This window comes from Acipenser ruthenus, chromosome 32 (genome assembly GCF_902713425.1).
Source record: "Acipenser ruthenus chromosome 32, fAciRut3.2 maternal haplotype, whole genome shotgun sequence".
NCBI classification, from domain to species: domain Eukaryota; kingdom Metazoa; phylum Chordata; class Actinopteri; order Acipenseriformes; family Acipenseridae; genus Acipenser; species Acipenser ruthenus.
Genome location: NC_081220.1, coordinates 11,963,617 through 11,981,297, shown reverse-complemented (window position 1 = coordinate 11,981,297; position 17,681 = coordinate 11,963,617). Strand labels below are relative to the sequence as shown.

Sequence of the window (17,681 nt, the reverse complement as noted above, 5' to 3'; positions counted from 1 at the left end):
GAAGCGAGATGGAGTTTAGATTATTATTATTATTTTAACAAACTTGATTTACAGCGTATCAGTTTAGTAGCTAGCAATAGATTTGGCGTTCAGGTATATGGCATAAGCAATGGTTACTTTGAGTAAACAATAGGTACGTGAAACCCATCAGATGAAATAAATCCATAAATAAAGCGTCCACTTACCTGTAGTAAACGCCGCTACCAATACAGCTATCCACAGGCCGGACCGCAACATGACTGAACCAAATAAATCCGTTATCACCCCAAAAAACACCGTCTTCCAGAATAAAGTCCCCCAAAAACACGGTGGTGTCCAATTATTTATTTTTTTAAAACACCAGCAAGGAACGCGCTTCTTTAAAAGTAGACACAACTTTTTAAAATGCTAAACACAACCTCAAAACAACATGATCTTCTTATTCTTTTAAATGACTGTTTCTATCCCGCATCTGCCGGGTAGCGAGCTCGCGCCTGCTCTGGCTTTAGCAATGCCCCGTCTCTCTCTATTCTCGTCTGTGATCCTCTTCGCGGGGGGGCAGCGGAGATTTCTTACTCGGGTATTGTTTTCCTACCCTGACACCCCCCCCCCCCCCTTCCAGATCAATGAATGGACATTGATATAACAGCTTTGGGGCTTGAAGGCAGGTTGTCGAAGCATCCAATGGCAGAGCGGCGGGGGAGACAGCAGGGCGGAGTCGCGCGTCTTGCAGACCCCAAGCCGAGTGCGATTTTCATTTTGAAGTGACCACAAAGCATGCTTCGGCTGCCGGTACAGGGGATTCCCCTTTCCCCCTTCAGTCACTGGATCTTCGGAAGCTCTGACGGTCACCAACCCAAATTTACTGTGGTAGAATGGCACAGCAGTTTACAATGTTGCAACAGTAGACCAGTGCTGGTGATTACTGGCTCTTCCCTCAGAGTGCGAACACAGAACCAATGGTGCACTTCCTCCTTTATTAAATGTGTTTAGTTATAGAGCCATTCTTTACACAGTGCAGCACGGAGGCTCTGTATCGGGTTCCAGATCATTAGGATGAAAGGACCAAAATACTCAAGGCCAGGCTGTCTTGGAGCCTGTTAGGCCGAGGTCAATGTCAATAACACGTATGAGACAAACTCACACACAGAGTCCTGTTTATTAAGGGGAGTTTGGGTTAAAGGTGGATAGTTTTCATCACCTTTCTACAGCTTTTTCCACCTGAAAAAAGAAACAAGGACCAGGGGTCACAAATGGAGATTAGATAAAAGGGCATTCAGAACAGAAAATAGGAGGCACTTTTTTACACAGAGAATTGTGAGGGTCTGCAACCAACTCCCCAGTAATGTTGTTGAAGCTGACACCCTGGGATCCTTCAAGAAGCTGCTTGATGAGATTCTGGGATCAATAAGCTACTAACAACCAAACGAGCAAGATGGGCTGAATGGCCTCCTCTCGTTTGTAAACTTTCTTATGTTTTTATGTTCTTAACTGGAAAATGCAAATATAAACACTGTATTCCACCAAAGTAGAAAATAACTCCTGCCAGTAAAGCTCCCAGCATTTACTCAGCGGCGCGTCCAATCCATTCCATTCATTCTGTTCTTGTTGCTACTGGTTCCTACTGCAATAAAATGGAGGGTGTCCTTTAACTTTTACATTACATCTTTACAGCCCATGTTTTGTATATAACTCGGCCCCCTTTGTAGATATCACCTCTTTATATGGGTGGTCCCTTTAGTGCAGGGTGTCCAATCCCAGTTCTGGAGGGTCATTCCACATGGTTTTTATGATAGTTGTCAGCATGGGGATTTTGATATGACCCGTTAGAAACGCAAGCCATTCAAGTCTTTGAATTAAATGTGCATCCGAGACCAGAGGACTGTCCTCGAGCCAGCCTCAAGACCCCATTCACAGGGTTCAAAACAGAAAGCATGGAATGATGGAACCCCATCTCCATCAGGGTTCTAAACAGAAAGCATGGAATGATGGAACCCCATCTCCATTCACAGGGTTCAAAACAGAAAGCATGGAATGATGGAACCCCATCTCCATCAGGGTTCTAAACAGAAAGCATGGAATGGTGGAACCCCATCTCCATCAGGGTTCAGAACAGAAAGCATGGAATGATGGAACCCCATCTCCATCAGGGTTCAGAACAGAATGCATGGAATGATGGAACCCCATCTCCATCAGGGTTCAGGACAGAAAGCATGGAATGATGGAACTCCATTTCTATTCACAATCCTTTGTGTAGAAGTTGGTATGTACAGTCCACCCTGTGCACTGTGGGATAGGAGAGTCTCCTCGTGAGCACTTTGGGTGGTTAAAGGACTGCAAAGCAAAGCTAAGTGATTCTGTCAAGTTCTTTAGAGTTTTTGTCAGCTGGTCATCTATCTGGAATGTTCTGGAATCCAGCGTTTGGAATGGCTAGGAGTGGCTTGATGATTATTAATATATATTATAAATCACGGGTGAGAAATCAACCAGCCGCCATTAAGGATTTGTCCAAATTCCAGTTAAATCGAGCGCGTGTTTGATAAATCAGGATACAATATTACCGCAGTAGACGCGCAATATAAATTGGTTGTCATATTATAGTCGTAATATTATTATCAGTGTTTCCTTTTGGATGAATAGGATTTCTAAATAGAGTTTTTTGTACGTCAGTGGTGGCTATCCTAAGTACAGTACAAATGACCTTGTGTATGATCCCATTCATAGAAAACAGGACAATATATTATGAACACACTATATGCTAAATTAACCCCCCCCCCACACACACACACGCACACACACACACACACACACACACGCACACACACTGCTCTTCAATGAGTGTTTACTGATAAACGGTATTAGACACAATCGTATGTTCTATATTTGTATGTATAATCGCTTAAAACCAAAACTGCAATATTAAGAAACCGAAGACCTGAGTAGCCCAAATGTTTGACGTATTAACGAAATAAGAGCTCATGAATTCAGCTGCAGCCGATAGTTAAAAGGAAAGCTGTGCACACTGCTGATGAATCTTACTGATGGATTAGATTTACAATGAGCTGCAACGACTGATTTGGTTTTAATTTAAATCCCCAATTAAATGAATCTATTCAAACCATGATGATTTTGACTTGCTGATTTAATTGATAATTGGGTAAAAGTGCGCTGTGAAGACATGTCTGTGACCAGTTTCTGCAGTTAAACTTCCCACACCACACAGACCTCTCCTGTGTATGATGATGAGTGTGGGCGGGTCATGTGAGTAGTCCAGACCCATTGAGAAACTATCATCATCCATTGCTAAGGAATTTAAAAAAAATGAAACATGTCTACTGGTGCCAGAATTTAACATTGCTATGTGAGGTACCCTGGTGCTAGAATCAAGCGCCATAGAGCCAAATTTGCACCCCGGCATTAACAGACTCATCTGGGGCTGCGAAGGCGCAACAGCATGGGCTGAAAAGAACCGCAGGCTGTGTGGTGTTTATGAGGCAGCACAGACCCGGAGAGAGACCCAGAGGCAGAGGTTCTTTCACAACATTGGACTTGCTGGCTGGTATTAGGCTCACTTTCATTCCTTAGTCTCTCCAGTACAGAAGGATAATCAATGAGAAATATCCTGCCCAAATCAAACTGCAACTTTTATTCAGGCCCCATTGCCATGCATGTAAATTCAGAATTAGAGTCGTCAATACCATAGACAAGCAGACCCACTGTATGCATGTGGAAGAATGTGGGTTTGACAGACAGACAGACAGACAGACAGACAGACAGACAGCTGCCTTCATGCACCCCCAGATTCTGATCCTCTCCATAGCTTGGGTTAGACTACGTCCAGATCAAGTTTCACCATGACTGAATGACAAACAGGCCCTTATAAAAGTTTACCTGGTAAATTTGCATGGGAATTTTGCGGTTTTCGTCATGCTTTTCCCCATTCTTTGTTTTTTAATATGCTTTACCAGACCGCTATGGGCTTTACAGTGCTTACCTGTGATTTACCATGCTTTCAATGTTCTTTATTACAATTTGCTATGCTTTTACTGTGTATGTGTGTGTGGAGGGGAGCTGCAGCCTGTCACACTGAGGGGAGCTGCAGCCTGTCACACTGAGGGGATCTGCAGCCTGTCACACTGAGGAGAGCTGCAGCCTGTCAAATCAGCTCGTCACCAATGCTGCTAAATGGGGGTGCTGCTTTGTGGAGCAATACTAAACTCCAACACAGTGTCATTTTGGATGCGCTAGGTATCCATTCTCTAAAGAAAAACTCATCAGCATGACACCTGAGCACAAATCACCCTTTGAAGTTTTCTGACTGTCCTTGTCTTCAACGACTACTGTAAATAAAATAGAACTGTTCAACCTGTTTCTACAACCATTATAAAAATGGTTCCAGAGCCACTGAGTACTACACTACACCTGGCTGTGCCTGCTCCCCGGTGTAACGCATTCAGCTCGTATTCTCTCTCTTCTTGGCTGTCCCACAGCTTTATTAAGTGCCCGTCGCCAGCCACTGCCAGCCGAACCCCGGCCTTTTATCCTATTAGAGAGATAATGACCTCGTGGTAACCCATAGTGATGATCAGAGCTTCTTAATCTCACCCTGAGATCCTTCAAGAAGCTGCTTGATGAGATTCTGGGATCAATAAGCTACTAAGAACCAAACAAGCAAGACCCAGCCCCCATTCACAGCCACACACTCCTTTCACGGTGTCACTTTCACAAGCTGTTAACCCTATTATCTGTGGGAGTGGAGCAGATTAAAAGGAAAGCAGCTCCCCCTCTCCCAGGCAGCGATGAAAACTTCGCAGAGAAAAAGATTAATAATAACAAGCATGTCAGTGACTTTCATCCCCCACTGCCACGGCTGTACGTTCAGTATGAGAACCATCAGTATGATAAATAAGTTCACAGTGAGCAGTATCTATTGTGTGCGCATGTAAGTTTGACAAACAGATGCTTTTATATAAGCAGTTCCCTAGATTCTAGCTAAAATGTGTGTGACAGACAGACAGACAGACTCCATACACTCCCAATAACTTGTGTTAAAGAAGGTCAATTTTCACTTCCAAACTTTTCTCATCAAACTTTATTTATCAGCAATATCCTTTAAATAACTCATAATATTATACATCATTACACCGCTCCAAAGTCAATGGGATTTCAGAACACTCCAGTATATCCAGAAGACACTGCAGTCCTCCAGGAGTTTGACACCCCTGGTCTCCCTTGTAAGCCAGTACTGGATGTATTTTCCTTTTTCATTCCTCCTTCCAAGAGGGAGAGAAATCCAATAGTGCCACCTTAAAAGCAGCAGCCAATAGAATGGCAGCCCCTGCTGGAGATCCAGGGTCAAGTTGACATGCTGACCTTCTGGCTGTGGTGTGGGGAGTCTGCAGACAGCCACTGCTAACCGCCTGACCCATTACTTAACCACCACTGCCCACACCTCCCACCAGACAGCAAGGCAAGAGCACCGGATCAATAACTGGGGCTGCCTTCAATACAGCAGCCTCTTTCTATAGCAACCTTTTGTAAAGAAGCTTCTCATTCAGTGAAGACCCTATGCTGATTGCATCCATCTGCCGTACACTGCAAGCCTCCTGTAGATGTTTCGGATCAGCTTGATTTTTAATATATGTTTTTAACCTCTCAGGTGCTGTGCGGTTATTCTGTGATTATCAGTATCTGCCTGCACTGTTTTTTTTCTGCCCCCTTACATTTTAACAATAACTGCAATCACTCAGAGTATTTCTTATTGCAGTTACTCAAGTATTGTGTTCTGTATTGTTTGATAAGGCTGTGTTCGGGTGCTTTGCCTGTCAGTCCAGGGGCTCCTTCATGCACAATGCTTCACCTGTGGGCTTCAGTGCACAGTGCAATGCTAACCCCCCAGCCTCACCTGAGGAGTCTTTTCAGAAGGCTGGAATAGTTCATTAGCAAAGCAAAATGACAAAACACAATTATTGAGATAATACAAATATCAACAGAAGACTACGGTAACACAGACACCCAGGAATCGATGCTGCAGCATTAAACACGACTGCAGGGAACTCCAGTGTAGGCTTAGAGTGCTGGTCTACATTCACATTCAAAGAAGAAAGACGGCAAAAGAAAAGAAACAAACAAACCAGAAAGCTTCTCTAATTGCTGTAGAAAGGCATGGTCCTGAACAGTGACAGGGAGATCAGAAAATCTTCCTGAGACGAGGAGGAATCAATGGCATTGATTTCATCTGGCTGGAGATGCCGTCTAATCCTGGGGACGATAGCCACATAAAAGGGATGGGAAATGAAAGAGTGTTTTTCCCTCTGTGCATTAGAGACGATGTGCTCCAATTGCTTAGCGGCACGAACACAGTCAAAGGACTTCAGTCAAATCCATCCCCCAGCCCCATCCCCCCCACGTTAGCTTCCATCTTCACTTCTACCATTGGGAGATGAGCTTTTCATTTCTCATGCATTGTAGCCATAGGGTTGCAGAAGTCAGCTTCTATTTCTATTGGATTGAGGCGAAGGCCATCAGAACTTCTCTTTGTTTTCTTGAAGAATTCCAGTGTTGACTTAGCCGTATGCTTTGGGTCGCTGTCATTTTGGAAGAAAAACTGTCTGAGCAGAGGACATCACTGTACGGTGCAGCATGTTCCGATACATGCTGCATTCATTCCCTATACAAGGAGGCTGTGTGGTCCAGTGGTTAAAGAAAAAGGGCTTGTAACCAAGAGGTCCATGGTTCAAATCCCACCTCAGCTACTGACTCATTGTGTGACCCTGAGCAAGTCACTTAACCTCCTTGTGCTCCGTCTTTCGGGTGAGACGTAGTTGTAAGTGACTCTGCAGCTGATGCATAGTTCACACACCCTAGTCTCTGTAAGTCGCCTTGGATAAAGCTGTCTGGCACACTTTAATAATATCATATAATTGAACCAATAATGTCTTGATTGAACCACCTCCATTTTTAACTGTAGAGGAATGGGTTTCTTCATTGAAGGTATGGAAGTGTCTTTCTTTTTTTATTTTTTATTTATAGAAATGGATTGTTAAACTACCAGAAATTGTGAATTTTGGTTTTCACTAAATAGTTGTATTTAACATTCTTTCTTGAATGATCTTATATTAAGTAGAAGGTGCCAATACTTTTGTCTGTGACTGTATATACCATATCTATTTAACGTGAAACAACTTTCAGAGTAAATATTTCATTTTTGTCCATCTTATAGACCCTTATCCTTTCTCTAAAGCTGCAGTTATCAAAGGTTTTAAAATATTTTTCTTACCTTTTCTTGTGTTGAACATCGCCTGGTACTTTTCTTATTTGATATGATTTATTTCAGGATATAGCGATTTTTTAAATAACGTTTCTGAACAGGTGCAGATCTGAATGTTGTTCTGGTCTCCAGCAATGTTAACAAGGGGGTCAAAATAAATCCTCCATTTGGTGGTGAAACACCAGCAGGATTACTATAGTATATGCAGAGTTAAAGTGTGCCAGTATCCCTCCATATTGGATTCATTAAAATAAAATAAAGCCTTTACTGAAACTGCGTTCCCGTGTTCAAATTAAATGACAGTTGTATTGTCGCCTTTATCTATTACGGTTGCTAACATTCTGAGTGCTAACTGTAAATAATGAAATGGTGTGTTTGTATTTTACTGTAAATAATGAAATGGTGTGTTTGTATTTTACTTTTTGATATTTCCAGTGTTGAAGTTCAGGAGCTGTAGTAATGTGTAAAGCCCCCACTACAGCCTGTAACTAGGGGTGTGTGATAATACCGATATACGGGTATACTGCGATATTCATCAGGCAATACAATAACTGGTATTTGAACAATACCGGTATTTTTGATTCAGGGAAACATCTACAGGAAAATGTCAGCTATTATCTGGCGAGATAATCACTTCCCGCGAGAATTCGTAATGTGAGCTGTGCTAACACACAGATGTTCTAACCAAGATTGCCAACTATTTCCGTCACCCGCCGCACAGAGAATTATGGGATTTAGAGAGCGCTCCGGCAAAAATATTCTATGGAGAGCAGGGGCGTAGCTAGGAATAGATTTTTACTCTTTTTACACAGTGACCCACCTTGAATAATGTTTAAAATGTCATGACCCATATTTTTTAAAACAAATCTCCCAGCAAAAAACACACTAACCTAAAATTATCCTATTCTCACCGTCATAACTATGTGATATTAAAAAGGACAAGACAAAATATGATTAAGTAGCTATACCTTCATTGAAAGACATGGGTTTGGTTCACTGCTACTGAAGTTAATGCTGAGACTGGTGTAAGACTGGTGCTGCCACTGCTGGGACTGGTAAGACTGGTGCTGACACTGCTGGGACTGGTAAGACTGGTACTGATGCTGCTGGGACTGGTAAGACTGGTATTGGTGCTGATACTACTGGGACTGGTAAGACTTGTGCTGCCACTGCTGGGACTGGTAAGACTGGTGCTGATGCAGCTGGGACCGGTAAGACTGGTGTTGGTGTGGATACTGCTGGGACAGGTAAGACTGGTGCTGACACTGCTGGGACAGGTAAGACTGGTGCTGACACTGCTGGTACTGGTAAGGCTGGTGCTGACACTGCTGGGACTGGTAAGATTGGTGCTGACACTGCTGGGACTGGTAAGGCTGGTGCTGACACTGCTGGGACTGGTAAGACTGGTGCTGACACTGCCGGGACTGGTAAGATTGCTGATAAGAACATAAGGAAGTTTACAAACGAGAGGAGGCCATTCAGCCCATCTTGCTTGTTTGGTTGTTCGTAGCTTATTGATCCCAGAATCTGAGTACTATTGGGAGGATCTCATCCGGCCCAGGGGATTTGTTTATTTTAAGAGCTCCGAGTCCCTTTAACACTTCTGCCTCTGTTATGCTACAATTATTTAAAACTGGATAGGAACAGGTCGACATGTGGGGCATGTTGTCCGTATCCTCCTTTGTAAAAACTTGTGAAAAGTAACCATTTAATATATTTGCTATTTTTTTTCTTCGTCTATGATTTTGCCATTTGTATCTCTTAGACATTTAACCTCCTCTTTGAATGTTCTCTTGCTGTTATAATATTGGAAAAACATTTTGGAATTGGTTTTAGCCCCCTTAGCAATGTTCATTTCTATCTCTCTCTTGGCCTTTCTAACTTCTTTCGACTTGTGTTTGCAGTTCCAAGTACTCTTTCTGTGTACTTTGTTTTTGGTCCCTTTTAAACGCTCTGTAAAGTGCCTTTTTTCGCTGAATATTTTTTTTAATCTATTAAACCATTTTGTTTTAGGTTTAGATTTATCTACTCTTGGGATGCAATTGTTTTGCGCCTCTAGTACTACATTTTAAAAAAAAACAATCATCCTTTTTCTGTGGATGTTTTCTCTATTTTACTCAATCTATTTCTATTAGTCTCTGTTTCATACATTCATAGTTTGCTTTTCTAAAATTGTAAACCTTAGCTTTAGTCATTACTTTTTGGGTTTTAAAAATCACTTCAAATGAGACCATATTGTGGTCCGCGTTTGCCAATGGTTCTCTGACCTCTGTTTTAGTTATTCTGTCTTCGTTATTTGAAAAGGTGCATTTCCTTGAATCCCTACTCTGTTCAGTTTGAGAATTAATCTTTTATTTCGGGACTTTGTCAAAAGCTTTCTGGAAATCTAAATAAACTGTCATATGCTTTGTAATTATCCAGTGTCGATGTTGCATCCTCAGAAAAATCAAGCAGGTTAGTTAGACACGATCTCTCTTTCCTAAAACCATGCTGACTGTCTCCGAGGATACTGTTACCATATAGGTAATTTTCCATTTTGGATCTAAGTTTACATATAATAGAAGTCAGGCTTATTGGTCTGTAGTTACCTGGTTGGGTTTTGTCTCCCTTTTTGTGTTTCAGAATTAGAAATTGCCTGAATTAAAGCCTGGGCTAATGCAGTCACAGCAGACAAACTAGAAGTAAGTAAACCCTCTACTTTTTGAACATGAAAGTCAGTTGTCTGAACGGATTGTGACAGCCTTGACCACAACATTCTGTTCATCTTAGTTTGTTATAATAACTTAACATTAGAGGGTCTCGGATATTTTTACGAATCACACACACGCTTGTCATTTTTATTCCTCACCAATTGAAGAACTCTATCAGTCCAATTTTAATTGTTTTTGCATTTATTTTTAAGACTTTCTGCCGACAGTCCTGGAGAATGTAATTTTACACTATATTCTGAATATCTGTTTTTTTTTTTCCTGGACCTGCCGAACTTGATCTCATCAGGTTTAAAAAAAAAACAAAAAACAGCGGTAATATTTTACAATATTTAACCTTACAACTCTCAACTATACTGGACTACACGGTGCCCAGTTGTTTCAGTATTTGCATCATCTTGTACCTGCACTTAACTACGTGCTACTGCTCTCAATTAGAACTATTTTCTGTATCTTGCTCTTGATTTTACTCTTAAAGGTAGCCGCATTCAAATTTTGTGTAATTGCTCTTATTTGAAATCCTTCTTATCCATTTACTGTGCTTTCTACATGCTCAAGGAAATTTACTCTTGCAGACAAATATTTTTACTATAAGTTTATCTGCTTAGTCGAAATCGCTCTCAAATGCTCTCATTTGATGTATGTATATATAAATAAATAAATGAATAAATAAATAAAGTATTTACAATTTTTTTTTTTATTATGGAACAGACAACACAAACAGTCTTTTAAAAACGTGGAAAGCACACTATGAAAGAACTCGAGGCTGGATTACATTAAAATGTTCAAAACATTATTTTTTTTTCAAAACATGACAAAAGCATAGATATGGCGCCCCCATAAACCTCGACTAAGCCTCAGTGGAGCCGATCCGCTCATTCCCACAGAAGGACACCAGCAGACTTGCTTCATGACCCCAATTAAAGGCATGGCTGCGGATACAGCGCTGGCATCATTCGGATTTAACCCAGGCCTGGTTAATACTGGACTCCATTAAATCACTATATTAGTATTATACACATAAAGTGTGTAATGTGTTCCCACTACTTGCTGAACAACTGTTTTCTGAACCGAGACACTCACACTTGAAACCAGCATTGGTTCCATTTGAAGCCGAGGGTGACCTTTACAAGACTGTGCTCCGATTGGTGGATGTATCTGGGAGGCAGCCAGGAGCACACAGTGTAAACTTCAGCACTGTCCCTTTTCCACAGCTTACAATTACCTACAGTATGGGAGTGTGGGCTTCAGTGCACAGCCCAACACCACCCCCCACCCCCGCGCCACTTGAGGAGCTGACTTCATTCCAATAGCAATCAACGTGAAGAGATCCTCCACAAAGCCAGCATCCCATATATGTTTTTTTAATATCTAGAATTTTTCATCTTTTAAACTTTTTGTGTAGAATTATTATTATTATTATTTGTTTATTTAGCAGACGCCTTTATCCAAGGCGACTTACAGAGACTAGGGTGTGTGAGCTATGCATCAGCTGCAGTCACTTACAACTACGTCTCACCCGAAAGACGGAGCACAAGGAGGTTAAGTGACTTGCTCAGGGTCACACAATGAGTCAGTGGCTGAGGTGGGATTTGAACCGGGGACCTCCTGGTTACAAGCCCCTTTCTTTAACCACTGGACCACACAGCCTCCTTAGAATGTGCTGTTACTAGTTAATCAAAAACCCCACTGATTTCTGCTCCTATAGTAGCTGCCCTCTGAATCAGACAGGACTTTGAAATCTCAAAACTCGCTTTTAAATGGCAGCATGACTACCCGTGTTAAATCAACATGTATAACTTGTTGCTTTGGAGAATGATACTGACATTAATAGAGGTTTAATTCTTATGGGCACCGTTGTATATAAAAGCAAGTGTGAACCACATTTAGCCACCCTGCCCCAAACACTGTCCAGACCGAGGTCCCAAAAAAAAAAGGATCCCAGTTTCACCTGCAACAGCAAGCCCTGGTTTGGAGAGGCTTCCTTTCTGCTGCGCTTCTAGAACGTCTCAGAGACCTGAAAGAAAGTGACGCAAACAGTCAAGACAGATTGCAGGCAATTTTCACAGTGCAGCGTTTGAATAGAAAAGTGAAATCAGCGAGATATCTGTTGAACAAACAGAATGTACTCCGTGAACAGTCCCGGTGTGCTGTGGCTATTCCACGAGTGAGGATGGGAGAGGAGCCCACGAGTCCCTGAAGAGGGCAAGGGTGTGGCTTACAGCAGTCCTGGAGTCCTAATGAGTAGGGCCAAGGAAAATTCACGGTACTTTTTCAAGAATTTCACGAATGACAATAAAAAAAATAAATATAAAAAATACATTTCACCGAAGTGCCATTTTATTTTTTTTTAAAAAAGTTTATATTGTAAGTTGCCTAAAATTAATAACGCAAAGAAAATCACCAAGGTTGAAACATTTTAATATTTAATAGTAGCTACTGAGTCAACATTTACATTGTAACGTTTAAAACAATCTTTTAAAATGTAACAAACAAGGGTCATTTAAATGTGTTGGTTGAAAAAAGTCACAAGCAGCCAAAACTGATTAAAACAAAACAAGTTTGAATGACAAATTCAGCAACATTGTCGAGTTTTGGAAACGTTTAAAACTTAGGCTGTGTTCATACAGTAATTAAACAGACTGTGTTGTATAGCGTTATACTGACTTTGAAAAACAAAATGTTAAAAACAGGGTTAAGTGCAAGTGACAAAACCGAAACTTGTGTTTTTCTTTACACACTAAATTATAGATGACGTTTTAAAACCAACATTGTGCTACTTGAGTGAATCAACCTATACAAAATAATCTGAAGAACAAGAACAGGAAAAACAAGAAGAAATCGTACGCGACTTTTTATCCATCTAGCGTGTTGTGCGCACACACATTAACACACACACACACACACACACACACACACACACAATAACGATCTGGCCCGTAAGTACAAAACTAGTTATTTGTTGAAGGCCAGCATTGTGCATCTTGTTGCAGTTTCAACACTCATGGTTTGTCTTTGTGGTGTAAAAACCTGTCCATATGCGGAAACTGCTCCTCCTGCATCCACAGAGTTTGGTGGAATTGACAAAAAACAGCGTGCAATTGTTGCCATGTTTGTGAATGTGATTTCAGACCTCACCCAGAAATCAACAATATTGACATTTTTGTCATTTTCAGCTGCATGGTGCTTGTAAGATTCAATTTCATCTCTACAGCTTGTGAAATCAGGGTTTGCATCTAGTGGCAAAGATGTGACATCCAGACTGACACCATGATAAATAGAAGATCTATTATTAGTCGTAGTTTTATTATTGTTGCAGACATTTCTATGTAGTTGTCTATGGTTTCTACATGATAAAAGCTGGTGAAGAGTAAAAAAAAAAAAAAAAACACTTCACGGTAGGCAGTCAAATACACGATTTCCATGAAATTGTGAATTTTCCGTGGCCCTTCTAACAGAACAAGCACAATGCAAGGAATAGACAGTTTAAACAGATTCATTCTGAGAATTGCTTTCCTTAGCTGTGCTGTGATCTTGTTAAACCAAAGCTAACAAATGTGAAAGCAGCGTGCTTTACAAAAAATGTATATCTAAAGAAGACAAGACTACTGTGTGTCAGTGCAGTACCTGCCACTCCCCCAGGCTCTCCCGGATCTGTTTCTCAGCCTCACTGAGCCGCTCTCTCCCGGCCTGCACGGACTGGGCCAGCCTGCCGTTCTCCTGCTCCAGCGACTTCACAGCCTTGCGCAGGAACTCCTGCTGCTGCAGGTAATAGGGAATCAGGAAGCTTTGGAAATCCTGCTCTGGGACCCCGCTAGGGCGCCTGAAACACACAAACACACACACACATCAGAGCACTTCAACACATACATCAGAGCACTAGGGCTGTGTTCAAACATCATGTAATCAATGGAACTACAAAATGATATCGCAAAAGTGTACCAGGAGCCATAATAGTATTACCATATTTCATGTTCAATTTCAAAATGTCACATTTTTCAATTGTTGTCTGTGTAAGTATATGGAACAATTGCAAAGTGGTATGTAATTAAATATGTTAACATAACATTATTCAGCAGGTTTCATTTGACTTTATGAAGCAAAATTAGTTAATTATATAGGGTGATGCAACACTTTTGGCCATCGCTGTACAGTGACATCTAAAGGCACTTCACCCTCGTAACGTTTTGTAAGATAAGAAATTTACGAACGAGAGGCCAGTCGGCCCATCAGCACTCGTCCGGTTCCTAGTAGTGGATTGATCCCAAAACCTTGTCAAACTGGTGTCTTAAAGGATTCAGCGTCAACAGCATGACTAGGTAACCCATTCCACACCCTCACTCACCACTCTCTACAAAGAAGAGTCTCCTACCCTACATCCTAAATCTATCTCAGCTTAGTTTCCAACTGCGTGCTCTGGTCCTGGTTTCTGTGCTTACAGTATTGCTTAGGGTTTGTCACCTCCTTTTAAGATTCTAAAGACCTCAATCAAGCCCACCCTAATTCTTCTTTGTTCTAGGCTGAATCAATTCATGCTTGACTCTCTCTTCATTGCTCAGTCCTTTAACCCTGAGATTAGTGTGGCTGTTCTTTGCTGAACTCTTTCTATGGCCACAATGCCCTTTCGGTGCTGTGGTGCGCAAACTGAAATGAAGCGTCTCAAGGCCTCTGAAGCAGTGCCAGTGATCTGAAAGTGCACGTGGTCCTCACCAGGCTGGTTCTGCTGTGTCTGAGGCCTCCTCCTGCAGCCGGTCCAACTCGTCCAGCTGTGCTTGTAAATTCCCTTCCTCCATGATCTGGGAAATGTCATCCTGCAAGGACACACAGAGCCAAGCACACAGCCAGCCAGCCACACACAGACACAGGACTCAATTAAAGCAGTGGCAACACCTGACCATGCCCTCACTTCATATTCTTACTTATGCAAGTGGCCTGTGTATTTTAGAAAAGATGCATTTCCCTGGTGCAAGTGAATGTTACAATGGGTTTGCTAAAGCAGGTGTTTCTTTACAAACCTGTTGAGACCTCTATAGTGAATGGCTGTGATCGCAGGGAGAAGCGTGCAGCTGCAATTACTCAGGGAGCGCCAGCCCTCTCCTCACCTGAATGGAGGTCTGTAGCTGGGAGATGAAGGTCCTGTGGATGCTCTGGGTGACACGGGGCTGCAGCTTGTAGAACGGGTGGAAGGTGTGGGCAAACCGCTGAAAACTGACACACAGGGAACCGCCCGTCAAACATTGCAGTGCTTGACATCGACAATTCTGTTTTTGAGATCAAATAAAAAAGGTACCATTTTTTATATCAACCATTCTAGTGAGATCAAAAATAATATTGAGAATTGCTGGTATCAGAAATTGAGGATTAAATATTAAAAGGGCTTGCCGTAGTGCATTGTACTGTGCCAGCCTTTACTCTGCCTAGTCTACGGTTTTATTGAATGTTATTTAAGCAAGTCGACTGCATTACACTTACCAGGGTTGGCGATTTTTTAATTAATTTATTTTTAAAATCAGATTTTTTTGATAGCATCCTAGTTGTAGCTCTACAGTACCTCCAAACTGTAAATTTAAGGATGTTGGAAATGGTGGTTTGTGAATAGTTACATACCAAACTAAAATTACTCAATCTTAAATGCACACATGAACAAAACCAATGATTTATCTTTGTGCCATCCTCCAAATGTGAACTACAATATGGGAACTACAAGAATTTAGCGATGGAGTACGCCAGAGAAAAACTCATCATCCCAGTCATTCTTTTCTTTTACTTTTCTTTCCTCTTTCTGAGTCAGTCCAAACAAACGCAGTTGTTACTTAGGATTACTTTGCTTTTTATAGTGTGTTCAATCATTAAAGTTCCTCATTGCACCACTAAATAAACCTGGTTTCAGCGGGTCTTGCTCAGTTGTCTATTTGGGACCCAATTGCACTGTCATCAGAATCGCTTCGGCTAATATGTTAATGATGGGGCAGGCGCTCTTTAAAGGCCAAGACATGTCTTCAGAATACCATTTCAGTGGCATGCGCCTTTTGCGCTGTGATCAGAATTCAGCCATAGAGTTTTAGTTTATAGACAGTAAGAGTTTAAGATGTTTGTGTTAATAAAAGGTTTTTAAAACATACTTTTCATGCCTTTTCCTTGAGAAACTATATAAAATAGGTAGTAAAAGAAAACAGATGGATTTAAAATCAACGATTTTTATTTTTAAAAAATCAAATGATTTAAAATCAGTGATTTAAATCGACTTGATTTAAATCAGCCAACCCTGACAGTTACACACGCAAGGCATGTGAAAACAAACATTCTTATTGTAATTGTTAATGCTATTTGTAAGATGTTTTTTTTTTTTTCACACATTTATTTTACGGATTAAAAAAAAAAACATTAAACAAACAATTTAAACCAGTTACTCCTCAAGCGCTTATTGAAACACGTCTTACCTTGATTGGTTCTCGGGCAATCTTACTTCAAACGATTCAATGAACAGTCTGCATTTCAAAAGCACTAGTCTTTCCTATCAAATGATCAATACTGGTCTCCAATACACCTATATAATTAATTTCACCCAATTTTAATTTCTGAACAACAGAAGAAAAAGGTCAAATGTATATTTATTTTTTATCAGTCCTTTCTTGACCACATTTGCGGTAGATTGTGGATTCATATAGTTATATACTTCAGAACAGTAAACAGTTATTTTGTATTCGCATTTTCTATACGTAAAAAACTGTAGCACTGTGCACATCAAGTTGACAGCACAGTAATTACAGAGAAATTAAATTAAGACCCTGAATAACAACAACAATAATAATAATAATAATAATAACAATAATAATAATAATAATAATAACAACAATAATAATAATAGGATACTCTGTCAAATATGTTTTCCTCACCTCGCGTCCGTGATTAGTCTTTGCAAACTTTTCTCCATGACCTTGTTGAACAGCTTTAGCCGGGTCCTCTTGGGCTCCGAACCGGAACCGCTCGGCCCGCTCGACAGGTTCAAGTTCTGCTGGGTGTCCCGACTCTCGGACCCGTCCGCACCGCCATCACCGTTTGCCTCCGAAGGGCCTGCTTTTTCAGCCGCATCCCCGATATCTGCGTCGTTCCCAGTCCCGGGTTCTAGTTCCAGTTCGGGTTCGGGTTCGGGTTCGCGTTTATTTTCCTCCAACTCCAAAACGCTGCAGCCGCTGACCTCCATCTCTGCTTCCTTTCCCTGCAAGCTCGCAACAGCCCGCCAAAGCGTGGATACCGCCCACTAACAAACACAGAAAGCTCATAGGATGAGAGGTTAAGTTGGGTGTGCTCTTACTCGCCCGCTCGATGTCACTCAACTGTGAGCTTCCGCCTCTCCCGCTGTTTTGTGTCATTAGACAATTCTGCCATCGCCCACAAACTGTAAACAAGCAACTCTCAACTCATATTTGCCAGTGATTGGTACAAACAGTGTAACGGTAAATGCTGCCTTCAGATATAGTTATTATCTTTTGATTGGTTGAAGCTTTTTAATAAATGTCTTATTAGTAGCTCCTTGGGGAATTGAATGCAAAATATCGACACATTTTACAAATAAAAAAAAAGTTGGCAGAAGAACGTATGCCGTCAGGGAAATATTGGAGAGTGTTGAATTAATTTTCAAATGGCATTTACACAAAAACATCAGACACACAGGTGATCTCTGGCTGTTGTGTAATGTCCGGTTGCTGCTGGCATTGTAGACG

The 17,681-nt window shown here is 41.3% G+C and overlaps 2 protein-coding genes across 2 annotated transcripts in view; both read right to left on the bottom strand.

Moving 5' to 3' along the window:
• Nucleotides 1–466, bottom strand: part of LOC117395206 (immunoglobulin superfamily DCC subclass member 3) — a 31,310-nt gene extending 30,844 nt beyond the window's left edge. The window contains exon 1 of the mRNA XM_059006395.1: nucleotides 186–466. Within this exon, the coding sequence (XP_058862378.1) occupies nucleotides 186–237 (52 nt within the window). The 5' untranslated portion in view covers nucleotides 238–466. The remainder of the gene's footprint in view (nucleotides 1–185) is intronic.
• A 10,165-nt stretch (nucleotides 467–10,631) lies between these two features.
• LOC131703147 (polyamine-modulated factor 1-like) lies at nucleotides 10,632–17,288 on the bottom strand. The gene is made up of 5 exons (XM_059006091.1): nucleotides 16,854–17,288; nucleotides 15,060–15,165; nucleotides 14,668–14,768; nucleotides 13,585–13,780; nucleotides 10,632–11,974 (listed from the first exon to the last, which is right to left on the bottom strand). Exons 1-5 carry the CDS (start codon nucleotides 17,159–17,161, stop codon nucleotides 11,957–11,959), a joined length of 729 nt encoding a protein of 242 aa, XP_058862074.1. The 5' UTR covers nucleotides 17,162–17,288; the 3' UTR covers nucleotides 10,632–11,956.
• Between the last annotated feature and the right edge of the window lie 393 nt (nucleotides 17,289–17,681).